This window comes from Myxocyprinus asiaticus, chromosome 42 (genome assembly GCF_019703515.2).
Source record: "Myxocyprinus asiaticus isolate MX2 ecotype Aquarium Trade chromosome 42, UBuf_Myxa_2, whole genome shotgun sequence".
NCBI lineage: Eukaryota > Metazoa > Chordata > Actinopteri > Cypriniformes > Catostomidae > Myxocyprinus > Myxocyprinus asiaticus.
The window spans coordinates 24193212-24220239 of NC_059385.1; the positions used below are offsets into that span (position 1 = coordinate 24193212).

General features: G+C 37.0%; 2 protein-coding genes across 2 annotated transcripts in view; one reads left to right on the forward strand and one right to left on the reverse strand.

The window, feature by feature from the left end:
- LOC127432784 (14-3-3 protein gamma-like) overlaps positions 1 to 27028 on the forward strand; it is a 678408-nt gene that overhangs the window by 150031 nt on the left and 501349 nt on the right. The window lies entirely within an intron of this gene.
- LOC127432732 (protein unc-13 homolog B-like) overlaps positions 1 to 27028 on the reverse strand; it is a 145201-nt gene that overhangs the window by 28614 nt on the left and 89559 nt on the right. Inside the window, exons 17-30 of the mRNA XM_051684109.1 lie at positions 20817 to 20986; positions 16793 to 16908; positions 16534 to 16697; positions 14585 to 14735; positions 12854 to 12922; positions 12673 to 12762; positions 12386 to 12526; positions 12033 to 12163; positions 11131 to 11216; positions 8889 to 9015; positions 8702 to 8798; positions 7092 to 7235; positions 6464 to 6541; positions 6012 to 6089 (exon numbers count right to left, since the gene is read on the reverse strand). Coding sequence (XP_051540069.1) covers positions 6012 to 6089; positions 6464 to 6541; positions 7092 to 7235; positions 8702 to 8798; positions 8889 to 9015; positions 11131 to 11216; positions 12033 to 12163; positions 12386 to 12526; positions 12673 to 12762; positions 12854 to 12922; positions 14585 to 14735; positions 16534 to 16697; positions 16793 to 16908; positions 20817 to 20986 — 1642 coding nt within the window. The remainder of the gene's footprint in view (positions 1 to 6011; positions 6090 to 6463; positions 6542 to 7091; positions 7236 to 8701; positions 8799 to 8888; positions 9016 to 11130; positions 11217 to 12032; positions 12164 to 12385; positions 12527 to 12672; positions 12763 to 12853; positions 12923 to 14584; positions 14736 to 16533; positions 16698 to 16792; positions 16909 to 20816; positions 20987 to 27028) is intronic.

Consider the following 27028-nt stretch of genomic DNA (forward strand, 5'->3'; position numbering starts at 1 on the left):
TACATTCAATTTAGGTCTGTTTTAGAGATTAGAAGCCCACCCCAGCACCCCCCTAGATCCGGCCCTGAGCTTTGCATTCCCTAAACAGAGGAAACTAAACAAGATCCAAAAGTCACCTGATTCAACAGGATTCATGACAAAATACTATTTTCAACCATACATTCAATATACTACACAGGCAACTATTCTTCTGACTATTGTCTTTTTATTACAGTGCTTGCAAGGCAGGGCTGTACATATTTGCCTCACACACTCATCTTTGTCTTCACAGACAATTCATTCAGCTCAAACTGCTTGCAGACTCAATAAAAAAAAAAAGTGTAGATAATTTCAACTTTAGGTGTGCTGTCTATGTTTAATTTCTGTAAATGTACTTAAATGTACATAACGCATTTTAATTTAAAGTCTGTAATTCACCTTAGACTAATGCTGCTCAGCATTCAAAATCTCATCATCAGTGACAACTGCACTGTAATATTTGCATACGGAATTGCGACTGGTCTTTCTAACATATATGTGCATTTCTTAAATCTGCATTGGCACTGACAAGGTATTGATTCTTGTGGATTGCTTACAGAAAACAAGACACATGCAAGCATCATGAAAATGGCAAAGCAGCTTTGATGCAGAATTTCATTTATGCAGAACCCAGGCCTAAAACTTTAACACTGTTCTTTAGTTGCCTTGCAAGCACTGCTATTTCCTTAAGGAAAATGCAAATCTAGATTCAACTTTACTTCTACTTCTATCTGCATGTTCTACATGGTTCCTACAGTTTCAGAGATGCAGTATTTAAAGGGATAGTTCACCCAAAAATAAAAATTCTCTCATCATTTACTCACCCTCATACCATCCCAGATGTACAAGACTTTCCTTCTTCTGCTAAACATAAACAAAGATTTTTAAAGGAATATCACAGCTCTAATGGTCCATTCAATGCAAGTCAACAGGATCCAAAACTTTGAAGTTCAAAAAAAGTAAAAAAAAAAAAGGACTTAAATATCGATCTGTTTTTCACCCACACCTATCATATCACTTCTGAAAACATTGGTTTAACCACTGGAGTCATATTAATAACGTTTATAATGCCATCATGTACTTTTTTGAACTTCAAAGTTTTGGACCCTGTTGAATTGTACTGTGAGGATCAACAGAGCGGAGATATTCTTTTAAAAATCTTAATTTGTGTTCTGCAGTAGAAAGAAAGTCATCCACATATGGGATGGCATGAGGGTGAGTAATTGATGAGATTTTTTCATTTTTGGGTGAACTATTTCTTTAAGGAGTATTCTTGTTTTCTCTAGATATTACGTATAGAGCCTATTGTCCCCACCTCGCCATCTTTCACATTTTGCTCAATAACCTTTTAATCACAAAAAAACAAAAACAAAAAAGTAGAGCAATGAGCCTCTCTCTCCATATCTCATAACAATGCATATGTATCCATGTGTAGTTTCTTTAGAAACACACATTTAAATGTTGTATTTTGGGACATAACATCTCCCATCTAATACCCACCTCCTCTTCCTCCTCCTCCTCATCTTGAGGGTCCACCATCTCATCCAACTTCATAAAAAAAAAAAAAAAAGTTTACAACTGCTCAGATCTTAAGCTTTAAATCTCATCTAAGCTCTGGGACATCTACTGAATCATACTGATTTAATCATTTCTACAGTCTGCATTATAGAGAGTAACATTAGGTAAAAACATAAATTTTCTCTATAGAGACATTTATTTTTTAGCAATGTTTAAACCAACCATGCACTCCGTGGTTGTTGGTATATGCTTTTGCTGAAACCACAAGTCAGTTAATAAAGTAAACTTTATAATATAGCCACAAGTGGCAATCACTGGGAGCCAAGCAGGCACGGCCCTTTTTCACAGAGCAATATTTGTTTTTTGACAAGGATGTTAAAGTCTCCTCAATGGGCTGTACTGTTGTTTAAAGTGTTTTCGATCATTATGTGGTCAAAACATTGAAAAAAAGCATCTTTCAAAAATAACTGCACAAATCACAAGCTGTGAATATTGGATGTAATCTAAGACATTTATACACTATATTGCCAAAAGTATTCGCTCACCCATCCAAATAATTGAATTCAGGTGTTCCAATCACTTCCATGGCCACAGGTGAATAAAATGAAGCACCTAGGCATGCAGACTGCTTCTACAAACATTTGTGAAAGAATGGGCCGCTCTCAGGAGCTCAGTGAATTCCAGCGTGGTACTGTGATAGGATGCCACCTGTGCAACAAGTCCAGTTGTGAAATTTCCTCACTACTAAATATTCCACAGTCAACTGTCAGTGGTATTATAACAAAGTGGAAGCGATTGGGAATGACAGCAACTCAGCCACGAAGTAGTAGGCCACGTAAAATGACAAAGCGGGGTCAGCGGATGCTGAGGCGCATAGTGCGCAGAGATCGCCAACTTTCTGCAGAGTCAATCGCTACAGACCTCCAAAGTTCATGTGGCCTTCAGATTAGCTCAAGAACAGTGCGTAGAGAGCTTCATGGAATGGGTTTCCATGGCCGAGCAGCTGCATCCAAGCCATACATCACCAAGTGCAATGCAAAGCGTCTTATGTAGTGGTGTAAAGCACGCCGCCACTGGACTCTAGAGCAGTGGAGACGCGTTCTCTGGAGTGACGAATCACGCTTCTCCATCTGGCAATCTGATGGACGAGTCTGGGTTTGGCAGTTGCCAGGAGAACGGTACTTGTCTGACTGCATTGTGCCAACTGTGAAGTTTGGTGGAGGGGGATTATGGTGTGGGGTTGTTTTTCAGGAGCTGGGCTTGGCACCTTAGTTCCAGTGAAAGGAACTCTGAATGCTTCAGCATACCAAGAGATTTTGGACAATTCCATGCTCCCAACTTTGTGGGAACAGTTTGGGGATGGCCCCTTCCTGTTCCAACATGACTGCGCACCAGTGCACAAAGCAAGGTCCATAAAGACATGGATGAGCGAGTTTGGTGTGGAAGAACTTGACTGGCCTGCACAGAGTCCTGACCTCAACCCGACAGAGCACCTTTGGGATGAATTAGAGCGAAGACTGCGAGCCAGGCCTTCTCGTCCAACATCAGTGTCTGACCTCACAAATACGCTTCTGGAAGAATGGTCAAAAATTCCCATAAACATACTCCTAAACCTTGTGGAAAGCCGTCCCAGAAGAGTTGAAGCTGTTATAGCTGCAAAGGGTGGGCTGACGTCATATTAAACCCTATGGATTAAGAATGGGATGTCATTAAGTTCATATGCGTCTAAAGGCAGATGAGCGAATACTTTTGGCAATATAGTGTATGTCTTCATTCAGCACATGCAGTTGAAGAGTCTGTAAGTCTATAATGTATTATACTGATATGTTTTTGTACATAAATGGACTGCTTGTAAACCAATTGCCCCAATTCTTCTTTTAGAAAGAGTGGCAGCTACTCCAGGGTATTTTCCAGAAGTATATTGTTCAAAGGACTACAGTGTTCTTACCATTTTTTAATTGTATCGCCCCCTTTGGGTACAATTGTACCAAAATTTGCATGCATCCTCAACATGGTCTGTTGACTATGTGTACCTTGTTTCGTTATGTTGAGACTTTGCGTTGTGTAGATATTGATCAATGAATCAAAGTGCGTTCAACCCAAGGAATTGTATCGCTAATATCTTCAGGACGATTTGACATATCAAAATTCTTTTGAAAAAAAATTTGTCAGGAGGGTCTGTAGATAATGTATACAAATTTTCGAGCGAATATGACTAACGGACTATGAGGAGTTAAAAAAAGTAGGTTTTACATAAAATTCAAAATTGTGGAAAATGTTTCAGGGAAAAAATGAAATAGGATATATGTTGATATATGTTTTGTAGGGCTTGACTCAAGGAATCAGGGGGAAAAAGAATTTTGATTCTATCCTTTATGGTTCTTCAGTTATTAGCAAAGATGCAAAAGTACTTATTATAGTGCCACCTAGGGTCGAATGGAGGTGTGTGAGAGTATGCCTGAGTAGTGGTGTGCACAAGTTTGGGTTCTCTGGGACTTATGGTTTTTGCTGCCTAGATATTTTAGGGCAGAAAAATAAGAAAATAAGAAAACAGAAAATCAGTACAAATACAATAGTGTTCCAGCACCTTCGGTGCTTGGCCCCCTAAAAATCCTGACAAATACAATAGGGCAGCAGTCACCAATTAGCGTCCGCGGTCCGAGTCCGAAGCCCAGCTTGGTTCCATCCGGACTGCAAGATAATGACAACAGTTGTCACATATTAAAATTTCTACAGTTTTAGTGAGCAGTGCGTCAAAACAACAGAGCTATACACACCACAAGCACTCAGGGGCGATCAGCGCTATATCATCTTTTCTCAAGCGCTGTACAAGCTTCATTTCCTGCTCCATGCATGTTGCCTTTCTCCCTCGTGATATACACGAGACATCGCATAAAGCCTGATTAGACTACGTAGAGTTCCAGGCGCAGTTATTTTAACAACAGTAGCGGAACAGCAATGTAGATGGAGACCGGCATTTTTAGCTAAAACACGCTATCTTCATCTGTCTGATAAATGACTCGGACAGTTCAGCTAAAGCAGGTTTGTGACTGGACAAGTTCACGTGTCAACTTTTTGGACTAACATCTTTTTCCGAGACTATTTTTTTTTTTTTCTTTTACAAAGTACTATTGCTGCCAACGTAGAAAGTTATAATAACTATTCCAAAAAACTAAACAAGCAAACAAACAAAAAAATATCATTTCAAAGCCATATTGATTACTGACACCGTGCAAGTTATTACTTTCCGGACCTTTGCTGGAAAGGAAATGTAGAGACCGGACATCTTGAAACTTTAACTGAATACCCTTGCAATAGGGTTCCAGCACCTTTGGTGCTTGGCCCCCTAAAAAAACAAAAAAAAACAGGCCAAATTCCCAGTGGAGAACTTCACTACCCATAATCCCATAATAATGAAGAGAAATCCAACAACCAGGGAAGCTATTACCAGCGACTGCCCACTCCCATAAAACACTGCAGATGAGTCAGTCTCCCTACATTTTAAAACTAATTATACAGTATATTTGTATATATCTAAATATTTTGCAATAAACTTAAAGTATATTGTTTTTATACTTTGCAAAGTCAGTTGTTTTACATTATACTGTTGTTTTGTATTCAATTATGTCATTTGCAATGCTTATTGGGATGAGCAGTTCATTTTAAAAACTGGTCGGTTTTGTTTATGGCTTAGAACTCTTTCTAGAAAGATTGTTTTGAAATGCCAATGGAGAAAACTAATGGGAAAAACACTTCCGGAACCAAAGAGGCACAAAAAAATGTTGCTCTATTTGTCAACTATGAAATACATAAAAAATGTAAAACCCTCATGTTGATAATCATCCACAACAGCTGAAACACTACACTACTTTTCCTAACAACTAGAGGGATCTGAATGTCTACAATGGTCTAGCCATACCCTGGCTTCCTCTGTGGCAATCTGAGGACAAGAGACATGAATGTTTGCAACTCTTGTTTCAATAAAGTCAGCTACAACAACACTCAAATACAACACAAGCAAAGTATGATGAAACATATCCAACCAGTCAAAATTCTGGATACAATTTCTCATGATTTTAAAAACATTTTCATATAAACCCTTAAATGCTTGAAATGAGTTTTGTAGACAAATACAAAATATTCCTGCGCATGAAGTTCTTTACACAACTAAAATTGTGATCATTTTTAAAAAATATTTATTGATCAATATATTTATTTATTTGAATGGATTTGATGGGCTTGTGGTAAGGGAAAAGTGCTCCACACTTTATTTACTTCAGTCCGGATGGGACCTGTCAGCAGGACACTATTTGATTAAATTACAAAACACAAACATTGGATACAACTAGGAAGAATCCTCTTAATATACTGAGAGAATAGAGAGCCCTGATGTCCTCTGATGTCCCAGACAAATGAGGAGAGGACAAAAGATTGCTTTGCTCAGGGAAGGTCACCTTCTGCTGCGGTTCTCCTACCTGTTTAGCACCCATTGATTCAAACATCTTCTCAAGCTGGACACGCAACTGCTGGACATTATTCATCAAGACGCATGGCTGAGGACAAAAAGACAGAGAGAGGTTTATTAGAAAAGACAAACTAAAAGAAACGGCAAAATATAAACCATTAGTTAAGCCTAGAGTTCATCAGAAATGTGATTTAAACACAAATCACATCAAGATGTAGGGTCAATATACAGGCTATACATGTTAAATGACAATTTTATTTGAATATACAAGAAATATATATATATATACAAGAAAGTATATTAACAAAGAAAAAATAAATATCTTTATAAACAATGTGGTAATGGCTATTTTTGAAAAATCCAGTGAATAAAATACTTTTAACAATAATAAAAAAAGATAGAATGAGAACTACAAAACAACAAACATAAACGTCAATGTACTCTATCAAGAGAGCAACTTACGATCTTCTCTTTATCACAATAGGCTGGGAAGCTCTTCTTCAAAATGGCACTGTACTGTAGGAGAACTTTATCAATGGTCTGTGATGATAAAGAAATAAGAACTGAGTTTTTTACAAGTTAAAATATCTGGAGTATTACCAAACAAACAAACCAAAAGATTAAAAATAAAAACAAAAACTCTTTATAAAATTGAGAATTTCAGCAGGATTTCAGACTGGGTTAAGCTGAGATGTGGACCAGTACTCTACTATGGTTTGCTATCATAAAACTGTTTGTCATCAGCCCAATAAGCTTTCCACGCGTCTGATAAAGATTCTTGAGGGACCATCCATTTCTATGGGTGTTGGATACTGAAGAAGCTTGCCAGGCTTGGCTTGGGGACTGACTGAGGCATAATGAAAAGGGCTGCATTAAGCATATTTATTTGATTAGAATAGAATCTCTTTTTTTCAGACAAATGTTTTTGTTCCATTGATATTCTTCATCTGCTTTGCACTGAGAGGTTCTTTGGCTAAAAGTGGTCCATTCTCCATGAAATCACAGATAATTCTAGAAACAATAAAACTGGGACAGCGACATTTGTTTGACATGAATCTAACTGTAATGGGATTGAGGGACAGTGGTTTACCTTGGCGAAGCGGCGGCTGTAGAGGGCCATGACTTTGGGGTCGGGACACTCCAGTTTTTTGATGATCTCAAAGCTCTGGTTAAGTTGAGTGAAGACGTCCACCACCGAACAGGAGAAGAGAGCGTGCTCTGATGTCTGCTGGAACTATAGAGGAGATAGAAACACATAGTTTATTACATTTTGTTTTGTACAGAAACATTTCCATTACATTTGGTTTTTTGCTGAGGCAATGCTGACTAAATGCCCTTTCAGATGTTTTTTGAAGTTTTTGTGACATGCAGTTTCACAGAGATAAACTCATATGATGCTGAAAGTGACAATGACCTGCGCTGTCACAAACATACAATAAAACAGTTAAATAAGTCCATTGTGAAAAGGACAAAAATAATAAATAATAACATTTCCATTAATTTTCCAAAATGTGTCTCATAATTCCATTGTGTATTTAACTGTTATACTGCATATTTATGACATAACACAGGTTAACAAATAAAAAATAAAAAATTAAAATTATGCAAAATACTATGCTGCATTATTTTATTTGTTTGTTTGTTTTACCTGTGCTGTTTGTCACAAATATGCAATAAAACATTATTATACAAAATCCATTGTCAAAAGGACAAAAATATTAAAAACAAAAAAAATATCAAAGTAATGCAAAACACTGTATTTTGCATTATTTTTATTTTTTATTTGTTAACCTGTGCTGTCATAAATATGCAGTGTAACAGTTAAATAATTCCATTGTCAAAAGGACCCAAATAATAAAAATAATAATAACAACAATAACAATAAATAATGCAAAATACTGTATTTCTATTCTATTTATTTTACCTGTTATGTTTTTCACAAATGTGCAATAAAACAGTTAAATAAATCCATTGCCAAATGGACAATAATAACAATTAAAAACAAATTAAATAAAAAAATTAAAATAATGCAAAAACACAGTTTAAGGATGGTAAGAAATTTAGTCTCAATTCACCTGCCATTGGCAGGTGTGGAAAAAAGTAAACATTCCCCAACACTTGGAACTTGCATTCGAATTAGGCTGTTACCCACACTGTACGCAAGTGAAACAACAAAACAGTTCAAACAATTAAAGCTTTGAACCCATTTGCTGCTGACCTTTTGCATGACGCATAAATCTAACCAATGGGAGAAAGACAGACTGATCCTATGCTTATCTAGATGTATTGAGTTGCACAACGTCATAGGTATGTTATGATTCTCTAATCAATGTATATCAATGACCTCTTCCGTTTGATTTCACTATTCTCCTTTTACTGTGTACACTTCCAACTTTCTTGCTGCCTAGCAACCTTGTAAAATCTTCCTTCTGTGACGCATTCTGCAATGCTTTTTAGGTGGACGTCAAAACAGGCACGATGCATGGGTTGTGTCTTTGTACTCAAGTCCTTAAATATAATTGCACTGAAGTACTTGCATATGGCGCCTTTTATAAACTGCTAGATGGTTTTGAATGGCAAAATGCCTCGTTTATGGACACAAGGGTCCACTGTACTCATGAGAAACACCTCAATTATGAAAATCTGGGAAAAATAACAGACTATTAGAGGTACTGTAGATAATGCAGAAAAACAGCGTACTCCATCTTTTTTATCTCTCTCCAAGGCTCCATGCATGAACTCCATGGACACGTCTTCATTCTCATCCAGCCACTGCAAAACGAACTGCTGGAACCACCTGGAAAACACAAAACCACAAGTTCAACAAACATCCAAAACATCTGTCCTTTTGCATGTGTTTGGTTGAGATCATAAAGTGTACTCTTACGTGGGGTATTCTGGCACAGCTCCCTTGAAGGCTGGCAGATCCTTCACATATTCATTATAGAGCCATTTTACTTTAAAGTGCAGATTCATGTAGTCTGCGCTCTTACACAGTCTGTGTTTCTCATGTTCTGAGGAGCAAATAACAAGGAGTTAAACCAAGTGGGTACCTGAATATAAAGGACCATTTAAGGAATAGTTCAAAAATGAAAATTAGTCATAGTTTACACATTTACTTCTGACAACAGTAAGAAAACCCATATAACTTCCTCTCTTACACAGCACACAAGGCTACTCTTTTAAGAACATCTTGGCTTCTCCTTTCCATATAAATGGAAGTGAAAAAGGACAGGGGCTGTCAAGCTCCAAAATTTATAAAAAAAATAAAAAAAGAAAATAAAAAAATTTCTTAAAAATGCCAAAAAAGTGGTCTATATGACTTATTCGCTATATACAAAGTCTTCTGAATCCAAATATGATAACTTTGTGTGAGGAACTGACTGAAATTTAAGTCGTTATTCACTGATAATGTTCCCTTCCGGAAAAGCATTGAAATGGACAAAAAAAATGCAGTGTCAACAGCATTTGATGCCAAAGGTCATCCCTAACAAAGCTTGTCCCTGTATATCCTAAAATACAGAGTCTGGGGCAAAATTAAATTTGAGAGTCCAATACATCACGCATAAAAATCTGAACCTTCAATCAAAATTCTTGGATCTTAACATACCACCAAAAAACATGGGATGTGTCCCCATCTTCTGATTGGCATCGCCCGCAGGTGGGTGTGTCTTTAAGACCAAGCCTATACAATCTAGAGGGGGTCCAGTAGAATCAATGTAAAATCTTAAATAGCATAAGGCGCACCCTTGCATCTCTAGATGCAGACTTGACTTTTTTTAGAATCCTAGCCCACACTCCCTCCTCCAATACCAAGTTTAAATCTTTCTCCATAATCTCTTGAGAGAAGTTAAAGCTCCGTCCCCCAGACTCTGAATTAGCAGGGAGTGTAGAATATTTTTATCAAGTTGAGTATAAATTAATCAAGTATAATCAATGTTAATATAGCCATTTTATTCTACAATTGTTTCTGGTGGTCAAGCATGTGTCTTGCTGTGTTTGTGTGTGTGGGGGGACCAGTATAGGAATGGAATGTGCTCACATATGGTAAATGACTGAGAAGAATGTATAGTGAGGAATGTATTCCTCCACAGGTATCTCCTGTCCACTTCTTAAAATAAACAGACTGGGGACAAAGAATAGGGTAATGGATAATGGTGACATGTATGGAATGTATTAGCCACACCTTGGTAGATCATATATAAGTGGGAAGAAACCCATTTGCTGGAGTTGCAACTGCAGAGCAACTTGGCTTTTTTAATCGCTGATAATAAGTATCTTCTGGCATCAAAACCCCAAGACTTTGAGAGTGATTTTTCACAGAGATGGCAGAAGCCACAACAGGAGTAATACACTGATGATTTTTCAAAAGCAGTAATCACTACTCCCAGTGCATATGCCACTTTAGGGGGGTGTATGCTACTCCCAAAAATAGTACAGAGCAGGTGGTGCAACTGTAAATACCTAAAAAACTGAGATCTGGGAGTCCCAAAATGTTGAACCAAATTTTCAAAAGATCTCAACACTCCACTCTCATATAGGTCACCGAGTGTATTAACCTCCATCATAATCCACTCTGACCAGCAGAAAGGGGACTTATCAATACATAATTTGGAGTTCAGCCATATGCTCAAGGCAACATTTAAATGAATGTCCGAATTAAACACTTTTGTCCATAACGAGTGCAAATGCAAGATAACGGGGTGTAACTTGACTTTTCCCATGGGAAGATTATCTTTGAATAACAACATTAATTTCAGTCTGCTCCTCACACAAAGCTATCGTACAGCTTTTGAAGACTTCGACCCTACAGGTCCTCCAACTAGACCAGTAGAAAACCAACACTATCCTGAATAAACCAGCTTGGACCAGTATGAAAAATCATGCTAGACTATGTTCATGCTTTTCACTATGAATAAATGCAACAGGTTAATGATGTTTACACTGTACAATGTTAACAATAAAGGAAATGTATCCATGGCCAGATGGTTATGTAGCATGTGTGTACACAATGTGGAAATACACACAAAGACAGTACAATAGCACTTTTTTTTTTTTTTTTTGTCTCCACTGAGCTAATTTCAAATGTACCAAAACAATGGAGCAAACCCGTGTTCACTGTAACTGACCTTCCATGGCATATTTCATATCCTGAGAGAAATGATTCCACATGACTTCAGCGCTCAACTTCCCAACGTTTAGTTCCTGAGGAAATCTGTGAGAGAACAGAAACACATAGTAGGATAACAGAGTTAAACAGGGTGTTTAAGATCATTCCTGCTATGCAGTAAATTTTAATGTCCTCATCAAATACATGTACATCCTAATTTATTTGATAAAATACTAAACTCACTTTTAAAAAGAAAGATGAAAATCATAGTAGTTTTCTTTTATCACAAGATGGCAATTACTGTAAGTTAATTTTTAATAACTTCACTGAGTGGATGTTGCCTAAATTAAAATTATCTTTAACTTAAAATTAAATTATTTATATTATATTTTGTTTTTATTTTTTTGTGGTAAAATCCCTATAACTAACCAAAGCCTTGCTAAATGACATCATCCTCCTTGAAGTGACATCATTTTGGTGGGAAAACAACAGCACAAACATTCAGTAAAGTATTAGCTGAGGATTTTATGAATTCTGTGATGTTTTGTGGTATTAGTTGGTTTGTCTCACTCTAAAACATTCCATCCTATTTGATAAAACTTCAGAAATCTGTTCGATATTAATAAAAACATTTATATTTTAAAAGTTGGCAAAAAAAAAAAAAAAAAAAGATCTCAAATATTACCCTCAAATTGATTGTTAGGTTCCATCTTGTTAATTTAATTGCCATTGTGTAAATAATCAAGCTATAGTTAATAAAGTTTAAATGCTTGAGCAGAGCATTTTTCTAAAGGTCTGCTCAACTCTTGCCTACGTTAAAACACAAGCATATACTATATATATTATTTTTAAAGTTCCAGAGCTCAAAGGTTCTGCATAACAGGAAAGACCCATAAACTTCAGACGTGCGTGCACACTCACTGGTTTAGCACGGGAGTGTAAGAGTTACGGTCCTCCTCTATGATGGATACTATGAGGGTGATGAGTTTGGGCCAGAAGTCCAAATTCTTAATGCTCGGGCCCTGGTCTTCTGGGGTGCACTCTTCTTTATTCTGACAGAACCCATCAGAAAACATAAATCATCTGATTGATTTACAGCAGAAAGCTGAATATATTCAAATCATCATCTGAATCATCTTTGTCACATCACTTTGAGGTTAGTAGGCATAATCTTAAAAGCTAATGTTTAAATTATGTTTTTTTCAACTTAAAACTATATTTAAAAGTAAAGGGTAACAAGTCATTCAGTAGGTGGAGGAAAGTGACTGTCTAACCGTGTCTCTAGTTTGAAGGTATTGGTGACTGTACAGCTCTTGACAGTTGTTGAAGATGTAGTCGTATGTGGAGTTGAGGCAGGCCTTCACACAGTCTCGCACAACCTGACTGGCTCTCGGGGGACTTTGCAGTTCCTGGACCTGTACAGCATGAGGCGGTAAAGATTATAAGTAGATGACTGCTCTCGGTGCATAATCTGTGCTTTATTGGAATAATGACAAATTAACCTCTTCTGGAAAATAAGAACATTCTTTCTTGAACTCCTGAAACTGTTTTCGTTCTTTACCTTCATTCTGAAGAAGGTGATGCTGGTCAGAAGGTCCACAGTAGATTTGAGGTCCTGTAGACGCTCCTTACTGCTAGCAGGGAAGTTGTTCTGAGAAAGGGTTGAGAAAGACTGAGAATCAACAATAGCACCTTAAATAGGTTGTAAATGGGAAAAGTCAGCTCAAGCCACCAAAACTCACTCGATACATTGAGAGGTCAATGCGCAGGGAATTGTGCAGCTGATCCAACAGCTTGACAAACCGTTCTTTCTGTTAGAAGAGAAATATATTACAAGATTTAGAGTCATCCATGAGCGTTGTAGAACGTCAGTAAAAAATGAAAGCAAGTAGACTTGGCTATGAGTTTAAGGCTTTAAATGAAACCAAGTTTCACACCTGAAGTATATTCCGCTACATACACGCTCTGAGAGAAAACATTGAAAGGAATAGTTCAACTAAAAAATGTAAATCTTTCATCACATAATCACCTTCATGTGTTCCAAACCAACTTTCTTTGTTTCTTTGTTTTGTGGCATGCAAAAAAAATGTTAGGCAGAATGTTTATGCTGCTGTCGGCTCACATGAGGGTGAGTAAATGAAGACAGAATTGTCATTTTTGGGTGAACTATCCCTCCAAATGCAAAAAAGGCAAGATAATTCAATTCAGACAAGGAGTGTTTTTATATAATTCTAATCACAACATGGTATTAACAAGCTTATGTTTCATTCGGTACAAAAGAATAACGTTAACAACTGTACCATTTTCGTGACTATAAAAATAGGTTGCAATTAGCTGAAGTGTTCTAATCCATAACAGTGATATTGAACTACGTGTCACATGGTGCTTTCCTCGGCTGGTCTATCAATACTGCCACAATAGACACCTTCTCCATTTTCAAAATGGTCTTTCAGTTTTGCACTATTTCCTTGTTGCAGGCAACAGCTTGAATATGCTAAAATGATTTAGTGCTTCCACATAGAGACTGTGTCTATATCTGCAGACAACTCATTCAACAAAAATGCAGAAAAACTAGACATTGCCAGAGAGAATGAGAGACATTAGGAGTGCTTCACTCAAAGTTTTTATTCCGTAACTCATCTTCTACTTCCTTCTTCTTTTAGAAGTACGATTTATAATTGAGACTTATTGCACAACTGATTCCATCAAGCTTTACTCCTAACTACCTATCCACTCTGGGAGCTTCAGTTGAGCATAAGGGTTCAACACTGAGCCCTATGCATCTAAATAATAAGGACTGAATATTCCGAAAAACGTTTTTCACATTCTAACAATTTACAAGGAGTTAAATGCTTATATTTTATCATTCTTTAAAAAAAAATTCAGATACCTAAAATAATTGCTTTGGCATTTGAATAATAAAAAAATAAATAAACAAGAAAACAAAGAAATACATAAACTATGAGTAAAAATTTTGGACACAACTGAATTTCTATTTCTCATCAAAATATAAAACTATTGATCTAAAGGCTTATGTTTAATGTTTAAATGGTAATGTAAATAAATACTACATTTAAAAAAAAAACTAAAAAAAACTAAAAACAAAACCCAAAACAAAAAAACAGGGAACAAATAAAAAAGAAAAACAAAACAAAACCACAAAACTAAACACAAAACAGAAGGAACAAATAAAAAGTAACAAAAAACAAAACAAGAAACTAATAAAAAACAAACAAACAAACAAAAAACATGAAATTTGTTCAAACAAAACAAAACAAGAGTCAAACAAAACAAAGCTCAGATTTTAGCCATTCCCTAAGAATGTATAAAAATAGATCTTCTAAGATGTGTAGCAAACTGTCAAAACATCTTAGTTAAAACAACTTAGTAATACAATTTACCATACCATCCCTAGCTAAGAAGAAGTATAAGTGTTGCTTACTATCTGTTTGCTGTGTAAAAGTTGAACATACCCCAAAGTTGGAAGCAGAAAATCTATCGCTAGCAGAGACATTGGTAGATGCGGTGGTGTGGGCGTAGTAAGCATTGATGTTGGCAAGCAGGGTGCTCATCACAGCAGGGACCCCAGGACACATATACTTAGACGAGAGACATGCAAAATGCCTGCATAAACAAAGACAGAGAAAGCACAGGATAATTTTGCTGCTCTACACATTTATACAGTCACTTTGAGGTACTTACTATAACTTGGGTAATAACTTGAGCTTGGCAAATTCAGTCCATATTTGTGTAAATACTGAGAAAATGGAAAGAGAAAATGGGGTTCTACAGGCATGTGTTTTTAAAGTATCTACTTTTCATGTCATGTTAATGTCATTATTTCATGTGATTGTCTAAAATATCTAATAGTTCTCATATAAAAAAACAAAAAACAAAAAATTGTGCCTCCAATGCTTTAAAAATAGTAATGGGACACTAAAGTGTGTATTCTATTAAGTGTCTTGTGCACAGCAAGAAAAAGAGTTTGCAGAGGGCTTTACAATGAAATTAATTTAAAAAGACCAAATGATCAATTGGGACAACCTGTACATTTTTGGCTCTCACTCAGTGGCAATGGCTCTCCACAAGAGGTCTGCTTTGGTCTGTTTGAGAGAGGCCTAGTTAAATCACTGTGGATGGGTAGATGGGTCTGCCATTGCTCCATCTGGCCTTGTGGTTCCTCCAGTGTGACATATGGCTTTGTGTTTGTGCTCAGTGTGAGAAATGTGCTCTGTTAATGAGCATCTCCTCACAGTCCTGATGCCTGACTGAGACTGACTCATACTCAAGCCATTAACATCCAGAGACACCATCGACCCTATGTAGTTAATTTTGTTATTGTCCTTGCCAAGCCAAGATCCAGCCACAGAGAAGACTGTGCACATTTATTCCTTTATTTTGCATGTATCCGTTTTTATTTATTTAATTATACACACAGCGTTAAGTAGGTAAAAAAACTTTAGGTATCCAACATAAATTTATGATGGCAAATTTTCCAAGTTGTGGGAGAATGTGCAGGTCATGACAATTGCTCACAGCCAGGGTCAGACTGTCATTTTTACAACTGATTTAAACCACGTATTATACAGTATATGTTACCGGTCAATTGGCGAGCAACTGGTAAGTTTATTTACTCACCAAAACCTATTTTTACTTGCATTCAGCACTTGGCGAGTGTTAACTTTGAAGTCTGCACAGGGACCCTGCATTAAAAACAGTTACTGGACTGTAATGAACTGAACTTCAATTAAAAATTTGCATGAACATTCTGGAATAGGTTGATGTTGCCAAATGAAAAAATGACCATTTCTGTAGCTCAACTGGTAGAGCATGGGGCTAACAACACCAATGTCGATTCCCAGGAAACATACATACCAATATACAAATTTGTATACATTTTATCTTTGGATAAAAGTGTCTGACAAATTAATACATTAAATGTAGACCCCCTTTACACCTGTCATTAACATGTGTTTCGAATCCAGATAGTATCTGGAAACTCTTAAACTGGATTGCATTTACATCCTGAGATATCCAATCACACATGCGCAAAATGGAAAACGCTACTTGCATCTTACATCAGAGGCTGCGGTGATTGAACATTTTCGTCATTTACTGAATTCTGAAGACAATGATGGATATAATGTTTTTGTCATTTTGGTAGCTAAAGAAGGTATCAGGTCAACTAGTTTTCCTACTTTACAAACATTCACACAAAGGATATAAATTATAAGCTATAATTAAGCTATAAAGCTGTAATATGTTTTCAGTGATCCGATCACAATGTGTCTTGGATGCATTTGCAGCAGGCTTTAAATGTGATTTTATCCAACTGTGATCCGAAAACTGAAAACGCATGTTAATGGCAGGTGTAAAGTGGGTCATGTTGAAATACAAACATAAAGGCAGGAATAAAACATACGTCATGGCCTGGTAGATGGATTCAATCCCATAGCGCATTGCAAACTCATCCACAATCTCTTGCGCCACATCGTCAAAGTAGACCTTCCATGCATCATCGCCACGGGCATCTGGGATCTTCACAGCACCCTGACCAAGTACATCTGTGATGTGGTGAAAAAGGTTCTGAGAGGAAGAACAGAGAAGAGAACATGTTAGTGACATTTACCAATGACATCCCCAGTGTGGCTTAAGATCTTATTGTATCTGAGTTGCTGTACCTCATGTAGACAGGTGTACTGGACATGGTAAGGAGCCACTTTCTCTTCACCCTTAATTTCTACGTTGATCTGAAGGCGAATGGCACCAGAGACAGCAGACTTGTCCGTTCTTTTCTCTGTGGTGTGACAAAACAGTATTTAGGATGAAAATTTGTGCGCCATGTGATTTAACTCAAAGTAACACAGCGCAGTAAAAATAACTGCTCAGGGTTAGCCTGGATCTGAACGAGTTATTTGTATGTGTGTGGTGTCCGCAATAAAACCACCTTGCAAAAAGTGACTCATTACTGGGGCTTGCAAAGGCAATCATCACTATTACTTTTGCCCACACTTGGGGTTAGGGGTCTGAACAAACCAAGTATTAAATTTCAGAAGGTAAATCATCCTGCACATTTGTGTTACGGACATGAATGATACCTCAGAAAATCTGGGTTGATGTTAATATATTCATGTTTATTATTTGACATTTCTTTCCAAACTGAACAAATCCTGTGGAAATCTTTTAATAGAAACAGCATGCTCTTCTCTCCCTAAACATTTCCCCTGACAGGCAAATTATTGGGATAATATATATGTGTCGGCTAAGTGGAGAATTTCCAACTGGAGTGGGCTACAAAATAATCAAGGAGGATCTCTGTTCTGAAGGAGAGAGAGAGAGAGAGGATGAATCACGTGAGAGGATAGAACAGAGGACATGAGACTGAATTACTGCTATTGAACGTAATTGTTACAGCAGATGTGGTGGCCAGAGATTCAGAGGAAGATGAGCAGATCAGAGGAGTGGCATGTAAAATTAAGAGATCAGTGCAGACAGTTCCAAGAGATAAAATAGTTCACCTAAAAGGTGATAGTTCACCTAAAAATAAACAATTATTTCCTCATCCTTATGTCGTCCCAAACCTGTGTGCTGTTAGTTTTTCCACTGAACACAAAATGAACATTTCTGAAGAATCTTCATGATCTTTTACATTCAATGTCAGTTTATAACGACCACAATTGTTAAGCTCCAAAAGTTATTAAAGAACCCCAAAAAGGTATCATTAAAGTGTTCCATATGACTGGTGCACCATATTTAAAGTCTTCTGAAGTCATACGATAGTTTTGTGTAATTAACAGATTGAAATTTAGATTGTTATTCACTGACTACTTTCCCTTCAAGAGAGCTGTTACCTCTAGAACCACTGAGTTCAGACCATGGAGAACTGGGTCAAATCGTACCGAGCGATTCATTCAAAAATTGGACTAAATTTTTTGTTCACAAATCTGATAATTTACAAATAGCACTGACTGTTCACAAATCGGACCAAATGATTCATAAAAAAAATTGCCGTGAATGATTAGTTCACAAATCGAACCGAAAGATTCATTCACAAATCGAACTGAACATTTTATTCACAAATAGGATTTATCATGAATTGCACTCATTCGTTCATGAATTGGACTGATTCGTTAAAGAAAACTCACTGACTCGATGAACTGGTTTGCTCACTGAAGGGGAAGATTATCATTAAATAATGACTTAAATTACTCACACACAAAGCTATTGTATTGCTTCAGAAGACTTGGAATATAGTACACAAGTATCATACTTTAAAAAGGCAGAAATCTGGGTTACAGTGTGGCACTTACAATGGAAGTGAATGTATGTCAAAATAGTCACTTTTTCAAAAGTATAGACAAGACATAAACAATATGCATGCAAACTTGATTTTAGTGTGATAAAGTTATAGCCAATTTTACAATTTTGTTGCCATGACGATGTAATATCAACAAACCATAAAATGACTGTAAAAATAACAAATTAAACAACTTTGCAGCTCAAATAATAGACATGTTTTAACATGTTTTAACAGAATAATTAATGTAAGTGCTTTTATAAAATTATAAGCTTCAAATTTATGTCTTTAAACCCTCCAAGAATTGGCCCCATTCACTTCCATTGTAAGTGCCTCACTGTAACCTCAACTTTTTTAAGAAGAGGGATGAGTAGAAATACATTTTTGTGGTAATCAACATTATGCCACAAATGCTGTTGACTGAGCATAACTTGAATTGGACCAGGAATATTCCTTTAAATTATACTCACACAAAGCTATTGTATGGCTTCAGAAGACTTGGAATATAGTACAAAAGTAATATGGACTACTTATATCTTTTTTTTTTTTTTTTTTTTGGAACTTAACAAACATAGTTACTATGAATGGTCACTGACGTTGTATGGAAAAGCCCTGCATGAAGATTCTTCAACAATATATAACATTTTGTTCCACAGAAGAAAGTCATACAGGTTTGGAACTACAAGAAGGTCAGTAAATAATGACACGCCTGTGTGCCAGTGTAATTTTTTTGGTGATGATTTTTTAGCAGTATGATAGCGAGAAACAGAGTGAGAAATAAAAATGGAATGGGGAGCAGAGGATTTCATGGATGGGAAGTCCTGGAAGCCTCAGGGCCGTTGCACACTGAGGTAATTGGGCAAGAAGAGACGTACTTTCAAGCAAAGAGATGTGGGTAATGGAGTACACACACAAATCGTGGATTCTAGGGCCACCTCCCACTTACAGATGTCCAGAGACATGGCCAATACATGTCATTCATCATCTTGAGCAATTTACAGAATTCCATAACTTCTATAACTCTGGGTTCTGTTACTACTAAGAATGAAATACATTTACATGACATCCCTGTGGAGCCAGAGATCAGACAACTGTCAGACAAATCAAGGTCATACAAGAGCTGCAACACACCAATACTAAGAAAAGAATTGTACAATTCTATATATTAAAGCAATAGTTCACCCAAAAATTAAAATTCTGTTATCATTTATTCACCCTCATGTCACTGCAAACCTGCAAGACTTTCTTTCTTCAGTAGAAAACAAAAGAAAAAAGTTTGTAGAATGTTCAGACTGCTGTTTTCCATACAACAAAAGGATAGTGACCAGTGGCTTCAAATAGTGTAAAGAGACTACGAAAACATCATAAAATTGTGCATGAGAGTCATTTTATGTTCAATGGAACAAAGTCCTATGGGTTTGGAATGACAAAAGGGTGAGTAAATAATAAAATAATTTTTATTTTTGGGTAAACTAATCCCTCAATACAAACAAGTCTACAAGTCAATCTGCATTTTGTGTTCTGTTAGTGCCTCGGGTGTAATATCTTAGCAACAAAACAACCCTTTTCCTTTTATGGCCGAGTCAGAGCATGGCAGAAAGGGTTTCCACAAAGGCCAACACACAACAAATAGATGCATCCAGGCACAATGATGGAACACAGTGTCATTTGAGGAGACGTTTGCCTATTAGGGGGGTTCAGGTCATGCTCTATCCTTCATAGAGAATGGAAAAGAGGCGGGGAAAATCTTGAATGCAGGATAAATCAATCAATCTAAATACATTATCTCAAATACACTCACTTATACAGTTTTTGTAATTTTAATGGACAGAGAAAGTAGAGATAGAGAAGTAGAGAGAGAACAGGACTACTGGAGGTGGGGATCAAACTTGTTAATTCCGCATGAGCATCAAGGCTCAACTAGTCATGTGCATGTGCACTAACCGCTGGGCCACAGTTCCAACATTCATGTAAGATTTTTTAAGGATCTGAAAGAAAAGTTTTGACATCGAAACTGGTGCAACACATCTAGAGCTATGGCATAGGGCAAGATTTTAAGTGAATAACAATTTAAATTTTGGTCTTCTTCACGCAAAGCTATCGTATGTCTTCAGATGACTTAGAATATAGCACACAAGTCATACAGACTACTTTTACGTACTCAATGGTGCTTTTTATCCTTTCAAATCTTGACAGCCCTGATCAATGCATGCAAGAAATAGTAGCAACAGAATTCTTCAAAATATCTCCCTAGGTTTTCCACGGACGAAGGAAATGTGGATTTGAAAGTCAAGAGGGTGAGTAAATGATGAGAAAATGTTTAGTAAACCATTCCTGGAAATACATTTAAAGACAAATGCCCTCATAGGCTCAAGGACACACACACACATCACTCGTCAAGGGCTTACCCAAGTTGTACCAGACATCCATTTCTCCACTCAATGTGCGCACTTCAATGATACTTTGACCCAGGAAGTCATCAGATTCTCTCTTCAGACGCTGCTTCACTCGTGACTTTATGTCATCATCTTCATCCCAAACACGCACTTTAATGCGGTCAGAGGAGTTGTGGCATTCACTGGAATACAATACATGAGGCTGTAGTGGTCACTCACAGTCTCACAATGATATACCTAATTTTGTTTGTCTGAAAAATCATTGTCAACCAAGTTACCCATCTGAAAAACCCACTTAAAAAATTATCAGTTTGTCCCAATATCACATGACTTGCACAACTTGGTGTCATTTCCTCAGAAAAATAAGGATGAATAACTTAGTTATGTTCTTTCTCTCTTTCCCAAACATTTGTTAAAAAGCCAAGCCTGGGTCAAGAGTGGATTAATTGACTGTCAACAGTGTTACTCACGTATTAAGTCGTCATTTTTATTTGTATAGAGCTTTTCACAACACACATTGTTTCAAAGCAGCTTTACAGAAAATCATGCATTAACAGAAAATGAAAGTGTAATATCTATAAAAGTCTTAGAGTCATCATTGTGTAGTTTGATTAAATATGATGGTAAATTGTGTATAAAAATAAATAATTAAATAATACAATTGTATTTAGAACCCCAGTGAGCAAGCCAAAGGCGACTGTGGCAAGGAACACAAAACTACATAAGATGTTAGTTAATGGAGAAAAATAACTTTGGGAGAAACCAGGCTCATTGTAGGGGCCAGGTCCCCTCTGGCTAAACAGCATGAATATAATGCCAATATTATTTAGTTATGTGCCGTCAAGTCATGGTTTAAAATTAGTAAATGAAGTAAGTGTTAAGGGATTCTGTATAAACTTTAAGATTAATGACTAATGTCTTTGAAGTTCATCCTGGATTAACTGTAGATGTTCAAATTGATGCATTGTCCTTTGTTAGTTGGCTGATGAAGGCTTTTGTTGGCAATTAATTGATAGTCTATGTATTCCATTTTAAGAGTGTAGTCCATCATTAGACCAAGGTGACGCAGGCAGAGATCAGTGAGGTGCATAGCAGTTCAATCGGCAGGTCATTTCGGTGCAGTCTATCCTATGTCCAAGGTTCATGCAATGGCATATGAAGTATCCCATGTCTTATGGTTGGAGTTGGCATCAGTTCATCCTCTAAAGTCCATCGTAATATACTGAAGTGATGTCTGGCACCGGCTGCATTTAGTCGTCATCACTCATAGACACGTAGCAGTGGAGTCCGTCACAAAGCAGGAACAGAGCTGGATCTGGCCGGCTCGGGATATGAATCCCAAGGTTGAGACAGGGAAACAAATAGAACAATATTAGCGTAGATGCCATTCAATTTTTTGCAGAGTTATAGATCATGATACATTTTTCTGGTTCCGGCAGACCTAACTAAAGCAGCCTTATCGTGAGTTGATGGATAAATTATGTGTACGCCTGGCTAAATAGAGGAGTCTTTAGTCTAGATTTAAACTCAGTGATTGTGTCTGTGTCCCAAACAGTGTTAGGGAGACTATTCCATAGTTTAGGAGCAAAATAGGAAAAGGATCTACCTCCTTTTGTGGATGTTGATATTCTAGGATCTATTAACAGGCCAGAATTTTGCGATCCTAATGAATGTGATGGAATATAGCATGGTAGAAGGTCACTTAAATACTGCGGGGCTAGACCATTCAAAGCTTTGTACATAATTAACAAAATTTTAAAGTTAATACAAAATGTAACAACTAGCCAATGTAACGACGATAAAAATGGGGCTATGTGATCATATATCTTGGTTCTAGTCAGCACTCTAGCTACCGAATTTTGAACAAATTGAAGTTTATTTATTGAACTAGCTGGACATCCTCCCAGTAATGCATTACAATTGTCACGAACTCAAGGACTTCCTCCACTCACCATCAGAGGTCTCTCTCACCAGAGTTCTGAGAGCTTCAAGAAGTACACTTCCCAGCATGCCTACCTGGACTGATTACACCCACACCTGTTCCCAATTCCAAGGACTATTTAAGCTCTGCACTAACTCAAGTCTATGTGAAGTCTTGTTTTGCCTAGCTAACATTTCTGAGCGTTTATACTGTTGTTACTGCCTGCGTTTGACTCCTGCCTGTTTACCCACCATTTGATTATCTGCTGCCTGCCTTTGATTACGTCTGTTTGCCTGGATTTATACTTTGATTGTTTGCTGCCTGCCCTGAACCTCGCCTATTTATGACCACGTCTCGCATTTGTCTATGCTGTTTCATTACTGGAGATTTGCCCTGCCTGTCTGTTTATGATTTGCAACTTTACTAATAAACCGCACATGGATCTAAACCTCAGTTCTTTGGAGTCTGTGTTACAACAATAATCTAGTCTTGAGGTCATGAATTAGTTTTTCGGCATCAGCAACAGAGCATGTGTTGTAACTTAGCAATATTTTTGAGGTGGAAGAATGCTGTTCTACAAACATTGGAAATTTGATTATCAAAGGACAGATTAGTATCAAATATACCACCTAAATTCTTCGCTGTAGAAGATGATGTAACAGTACATCCATCGAGAGTCAAATTATATTTTAGCGGTTTATTTTTAGAGGTTTTTGGTCCAATAATTAGAACCACTGTTTTGCTGGAATTGAGTAGAATGAAATTTCTGGCCATCCAATCTTTGATTTCATTGATACACTGCTAATTTGGAGAATTGTGACATTTCGTCAGGTTTCGAAGAAATATAAAGTTGGGTATCATCGGCATAAGTGGAAACCTATTCCACGATTCCTGATAATAACTCCCAGGGGAAGCATATATAAGGAGAAATGCAGAGGCCCTAAAACTGATCCCTGTGGCACTCCATATTTAACTTTTGTTTGATTTGACAATTACTTGTTTACATAGAAAAAGTGGTAGCGATCTGCTAAATAGGAACTAAACCATGCTAATGCAAGTCCAAAAATGCCAACATAATTCTCAAGCCTATTCAAGAGAATGTCGTGATCTATCATTTCCAAGGCAGAACTAAGATCTACAAGCACTAGAAAAGAAATGCAGCCGCGATCAGATGATAAGAGCAAGTCATTTGTAACTCTTATAAGTGCAGCCTCTGTACTGTGATGGGGCCTAAATCCTGATGGAAATTTTCATATATACTATTTCTCTGTATAAATGAACATGGATGGACACTACATTTCCTAGTATTTTTGACATAAACGGGAGATTTGAAATCAGTCTATAATTAGCCAATTCTCCAGGATCAAGCTGTGGCTTCTTAATAAACAGTTTGATAACTGCCATTTTAAAGTTTCTTGGGACATGTCCTAGGGGTAGCGAGGAGTTAATAATATTAAGAAGAGGTTCTGAGATTACAGGAAAAACCTCTTTTAAGAGCTTAGTTGTTATTGGATCTAACATCCATGTTGTGGCTTTTGATGTTTCAATAAGTTTTGTTAGCTCTTCATGACCTATGACAGAGAAGGATTGAAGTTGCTCATGAGGAAATCTATGAAACACTGTTTTCTGAGGTACTGTAAAAGACGACTGCATAATTCCAATTTTATTTCTGATGATTTCGTTACTATTGTGCTGCGACAGAATATCTGGTTCAGTCGAGGCTTTATTTCTAACCAATTTAGCCACAGTACTTAATAAACACCTAGGATTGTTGTGGTTATTTTCTATGAGTTTTCTATAATATGCTGACCTGGCAGCTTTTAGTGCCTGTCTGTAGCTACAGACACTATCCTTCCGTGCACCGCGAAATACCTTTAATTTTGTATTCATCCACTTGCGCTCTATTTTCCGAGCTGCTTTCTTGAGATAATGAGTGTGATCTTTGTACCATGGTGCGGGGCTTTTTTCTTTAATTTTCTTTAATCAAGAGTGCTAGAGAAGACTGTATATATATTTTCTGTTATTACATCAAGTTCTTCTAGACTTTTTGGCTTACTGAGTATATGATAAATCTCGACGAAAGAATAGTTCTACCTGAATGATAGCGTGGTGTCGATTGAGTAACATTAGCTGACCGCAGCAAACAAGATATGAGATAATGGTCTGAGATGTCATCACACTGCGGCAGAATTTCTATAGTATCAACATCTACTCCATAGGACAGAATTTGATTATGGTGTTGAGTTGGTCCTGTCACATTTTGTCCGACTCCAAGAGAGTTGAGAATATCGATAAATACTAATCCCAATGTGTCATTTTCATTATCTATTTGAATGTTGAATTCACCAACAATTAAAGCTCTATCCACAGAAACTACTAGGTCAATAGAAAATTTGCTAACTCACCAAGAAAATCAGAATACGGCCCAGGTGATCTACAGTTGAAGTCTGAAGTTAACATACACTTTAGCCAAATACATTTAAATACATTTTTCACAATTCCTGACATTTAATTGAAGAAAACATTCTTTGTCTTAGGTCAGTTAGGATCACTACTTCATTTTAAGAATGTGAAATGTCAGAATAAGAGTAGAGAGAATTATTTATTTCAGCTTTTATTTCTTTCATCACATTCCCATTGGGTCAGAAGTTTACATTCACTTTGTTAGTATTTGGAAGCATTGCCTTTAAATTGTTTAACTTGGGTCAAACATTTTGGGCAGACTTCCACAAGCTTCTCACAATAAGTTGCTGGAATTTTGGCCCATTCCTCCAGACAGAACCTGGAGTCAGGTTTTTAGGCCTCACTGCTCGCACACGCTTTTTCAGTTCTGCCCACAAATTTTCTATCGGATTGAGGTCAGGGCTTTGTGATGGCCACTCCAATACCATGACTTTGTTGTTCTTTAGCCATTTTGCCACAACTTTGGAGGTATGCTTGGGGTCATTGTCCATTTGGAAGACACATTTGCGACCAAGCTTTAACTTCATGGCTGATGTCTTGAGATGTTGCTTCAATATATCCAAATAATTTTCCTTCCTCATGATGCCATCTATTTTGTGAAGTGCACCAGTCCCTCCTGCAGCAAAGCACCCCCACAACATGATGCTGCCACCCCCATGCTTCACGGTTGGGATGGTGTTCTTCTGCTTGCAAGCCTCACCTTTTCTCCTCCAAACATAACAATGGTCATTATGGCCAAATAGTTAAATTTTTGTTTCATCAGAACAGAGGACATTTCTCCAAAAAGTAATATCTTTGTCCCCATGTGCACTTGCAAACTGTAGTCTGGCTTTTTTTTTTATGGTGGTTTTGGAGCAGTGGCTTCTTCCTTGCTGAGCAGCCTCTCAGGTTATGTCGATATAGGACTAGTTTTACTGTGGATATAGATACTTGTCGACCTGTTTCCTCCAGCATCTTCACAAGGTCCTTTGCTGTTGTTCTGGGATTGATTTGCACTTCTTGCAACAAATTACGTTTATCTCTAGGAGACAGAATGCATCTCCTTCCTGATTGGAATGATGACTGCATGGTCCCATAGTGTTTATACTTGTGTACTATTGTTTGTACAGATGAACGTGATATCTTCAAGCATTTGGAAATTACTCCCAAGGATGAACCAGAACTGTGGAGGACCACGATATCTTTTCTGAGGTCTTGGCTGATTTCTTTTGATTTTTCCATGATGTCAAGCAAAGAGGCACTGAGTTTGAAGGTAGTCCTTAAAATACATCCACAGGTACACCTCCAATTCAGTACACCTCCTATCAGAAGCTAACTGGCTAATTGCATAAAGGCTTGACATAATTTTCTGGAATTTTCCAACCTGCTTAAAGGCACAGTTAACTTCATGTATGTAAACGTCTGACCCACTGGAATGATGATATAGTCAATTAAAAGTGAAACAATCTGTCAGTAAACAATTGTTGGAAAATTACCTATAAGTATATTAACTATAGTTTGCTAATATTAAATCTGTGGAGTGGTTAAAAAATGAGTTTTAATGACTTCAACCTAAGTGTTTGTAAACTTCTGACTTCAACTGCATATACTGTAGCAAGGGCAAAAGATGACAGAGATTTTTTATTTGTATCTGATGGTGTCACATTAAGCATTATTAGTTCAAAAGACTTAAACTTACATCCTGTTCTCTGAGTGACACAATAAACTATAATGTAAAGTGCAGCAACACCTCTTCCTCGACTCTTCAGACGAGGCTCATGTTTTTAACAATAACCTGGGGGAGTAGATTTATTTAAACTAATACACTACCGGTCAAATTTTTTGAAACACTCATTCTTTA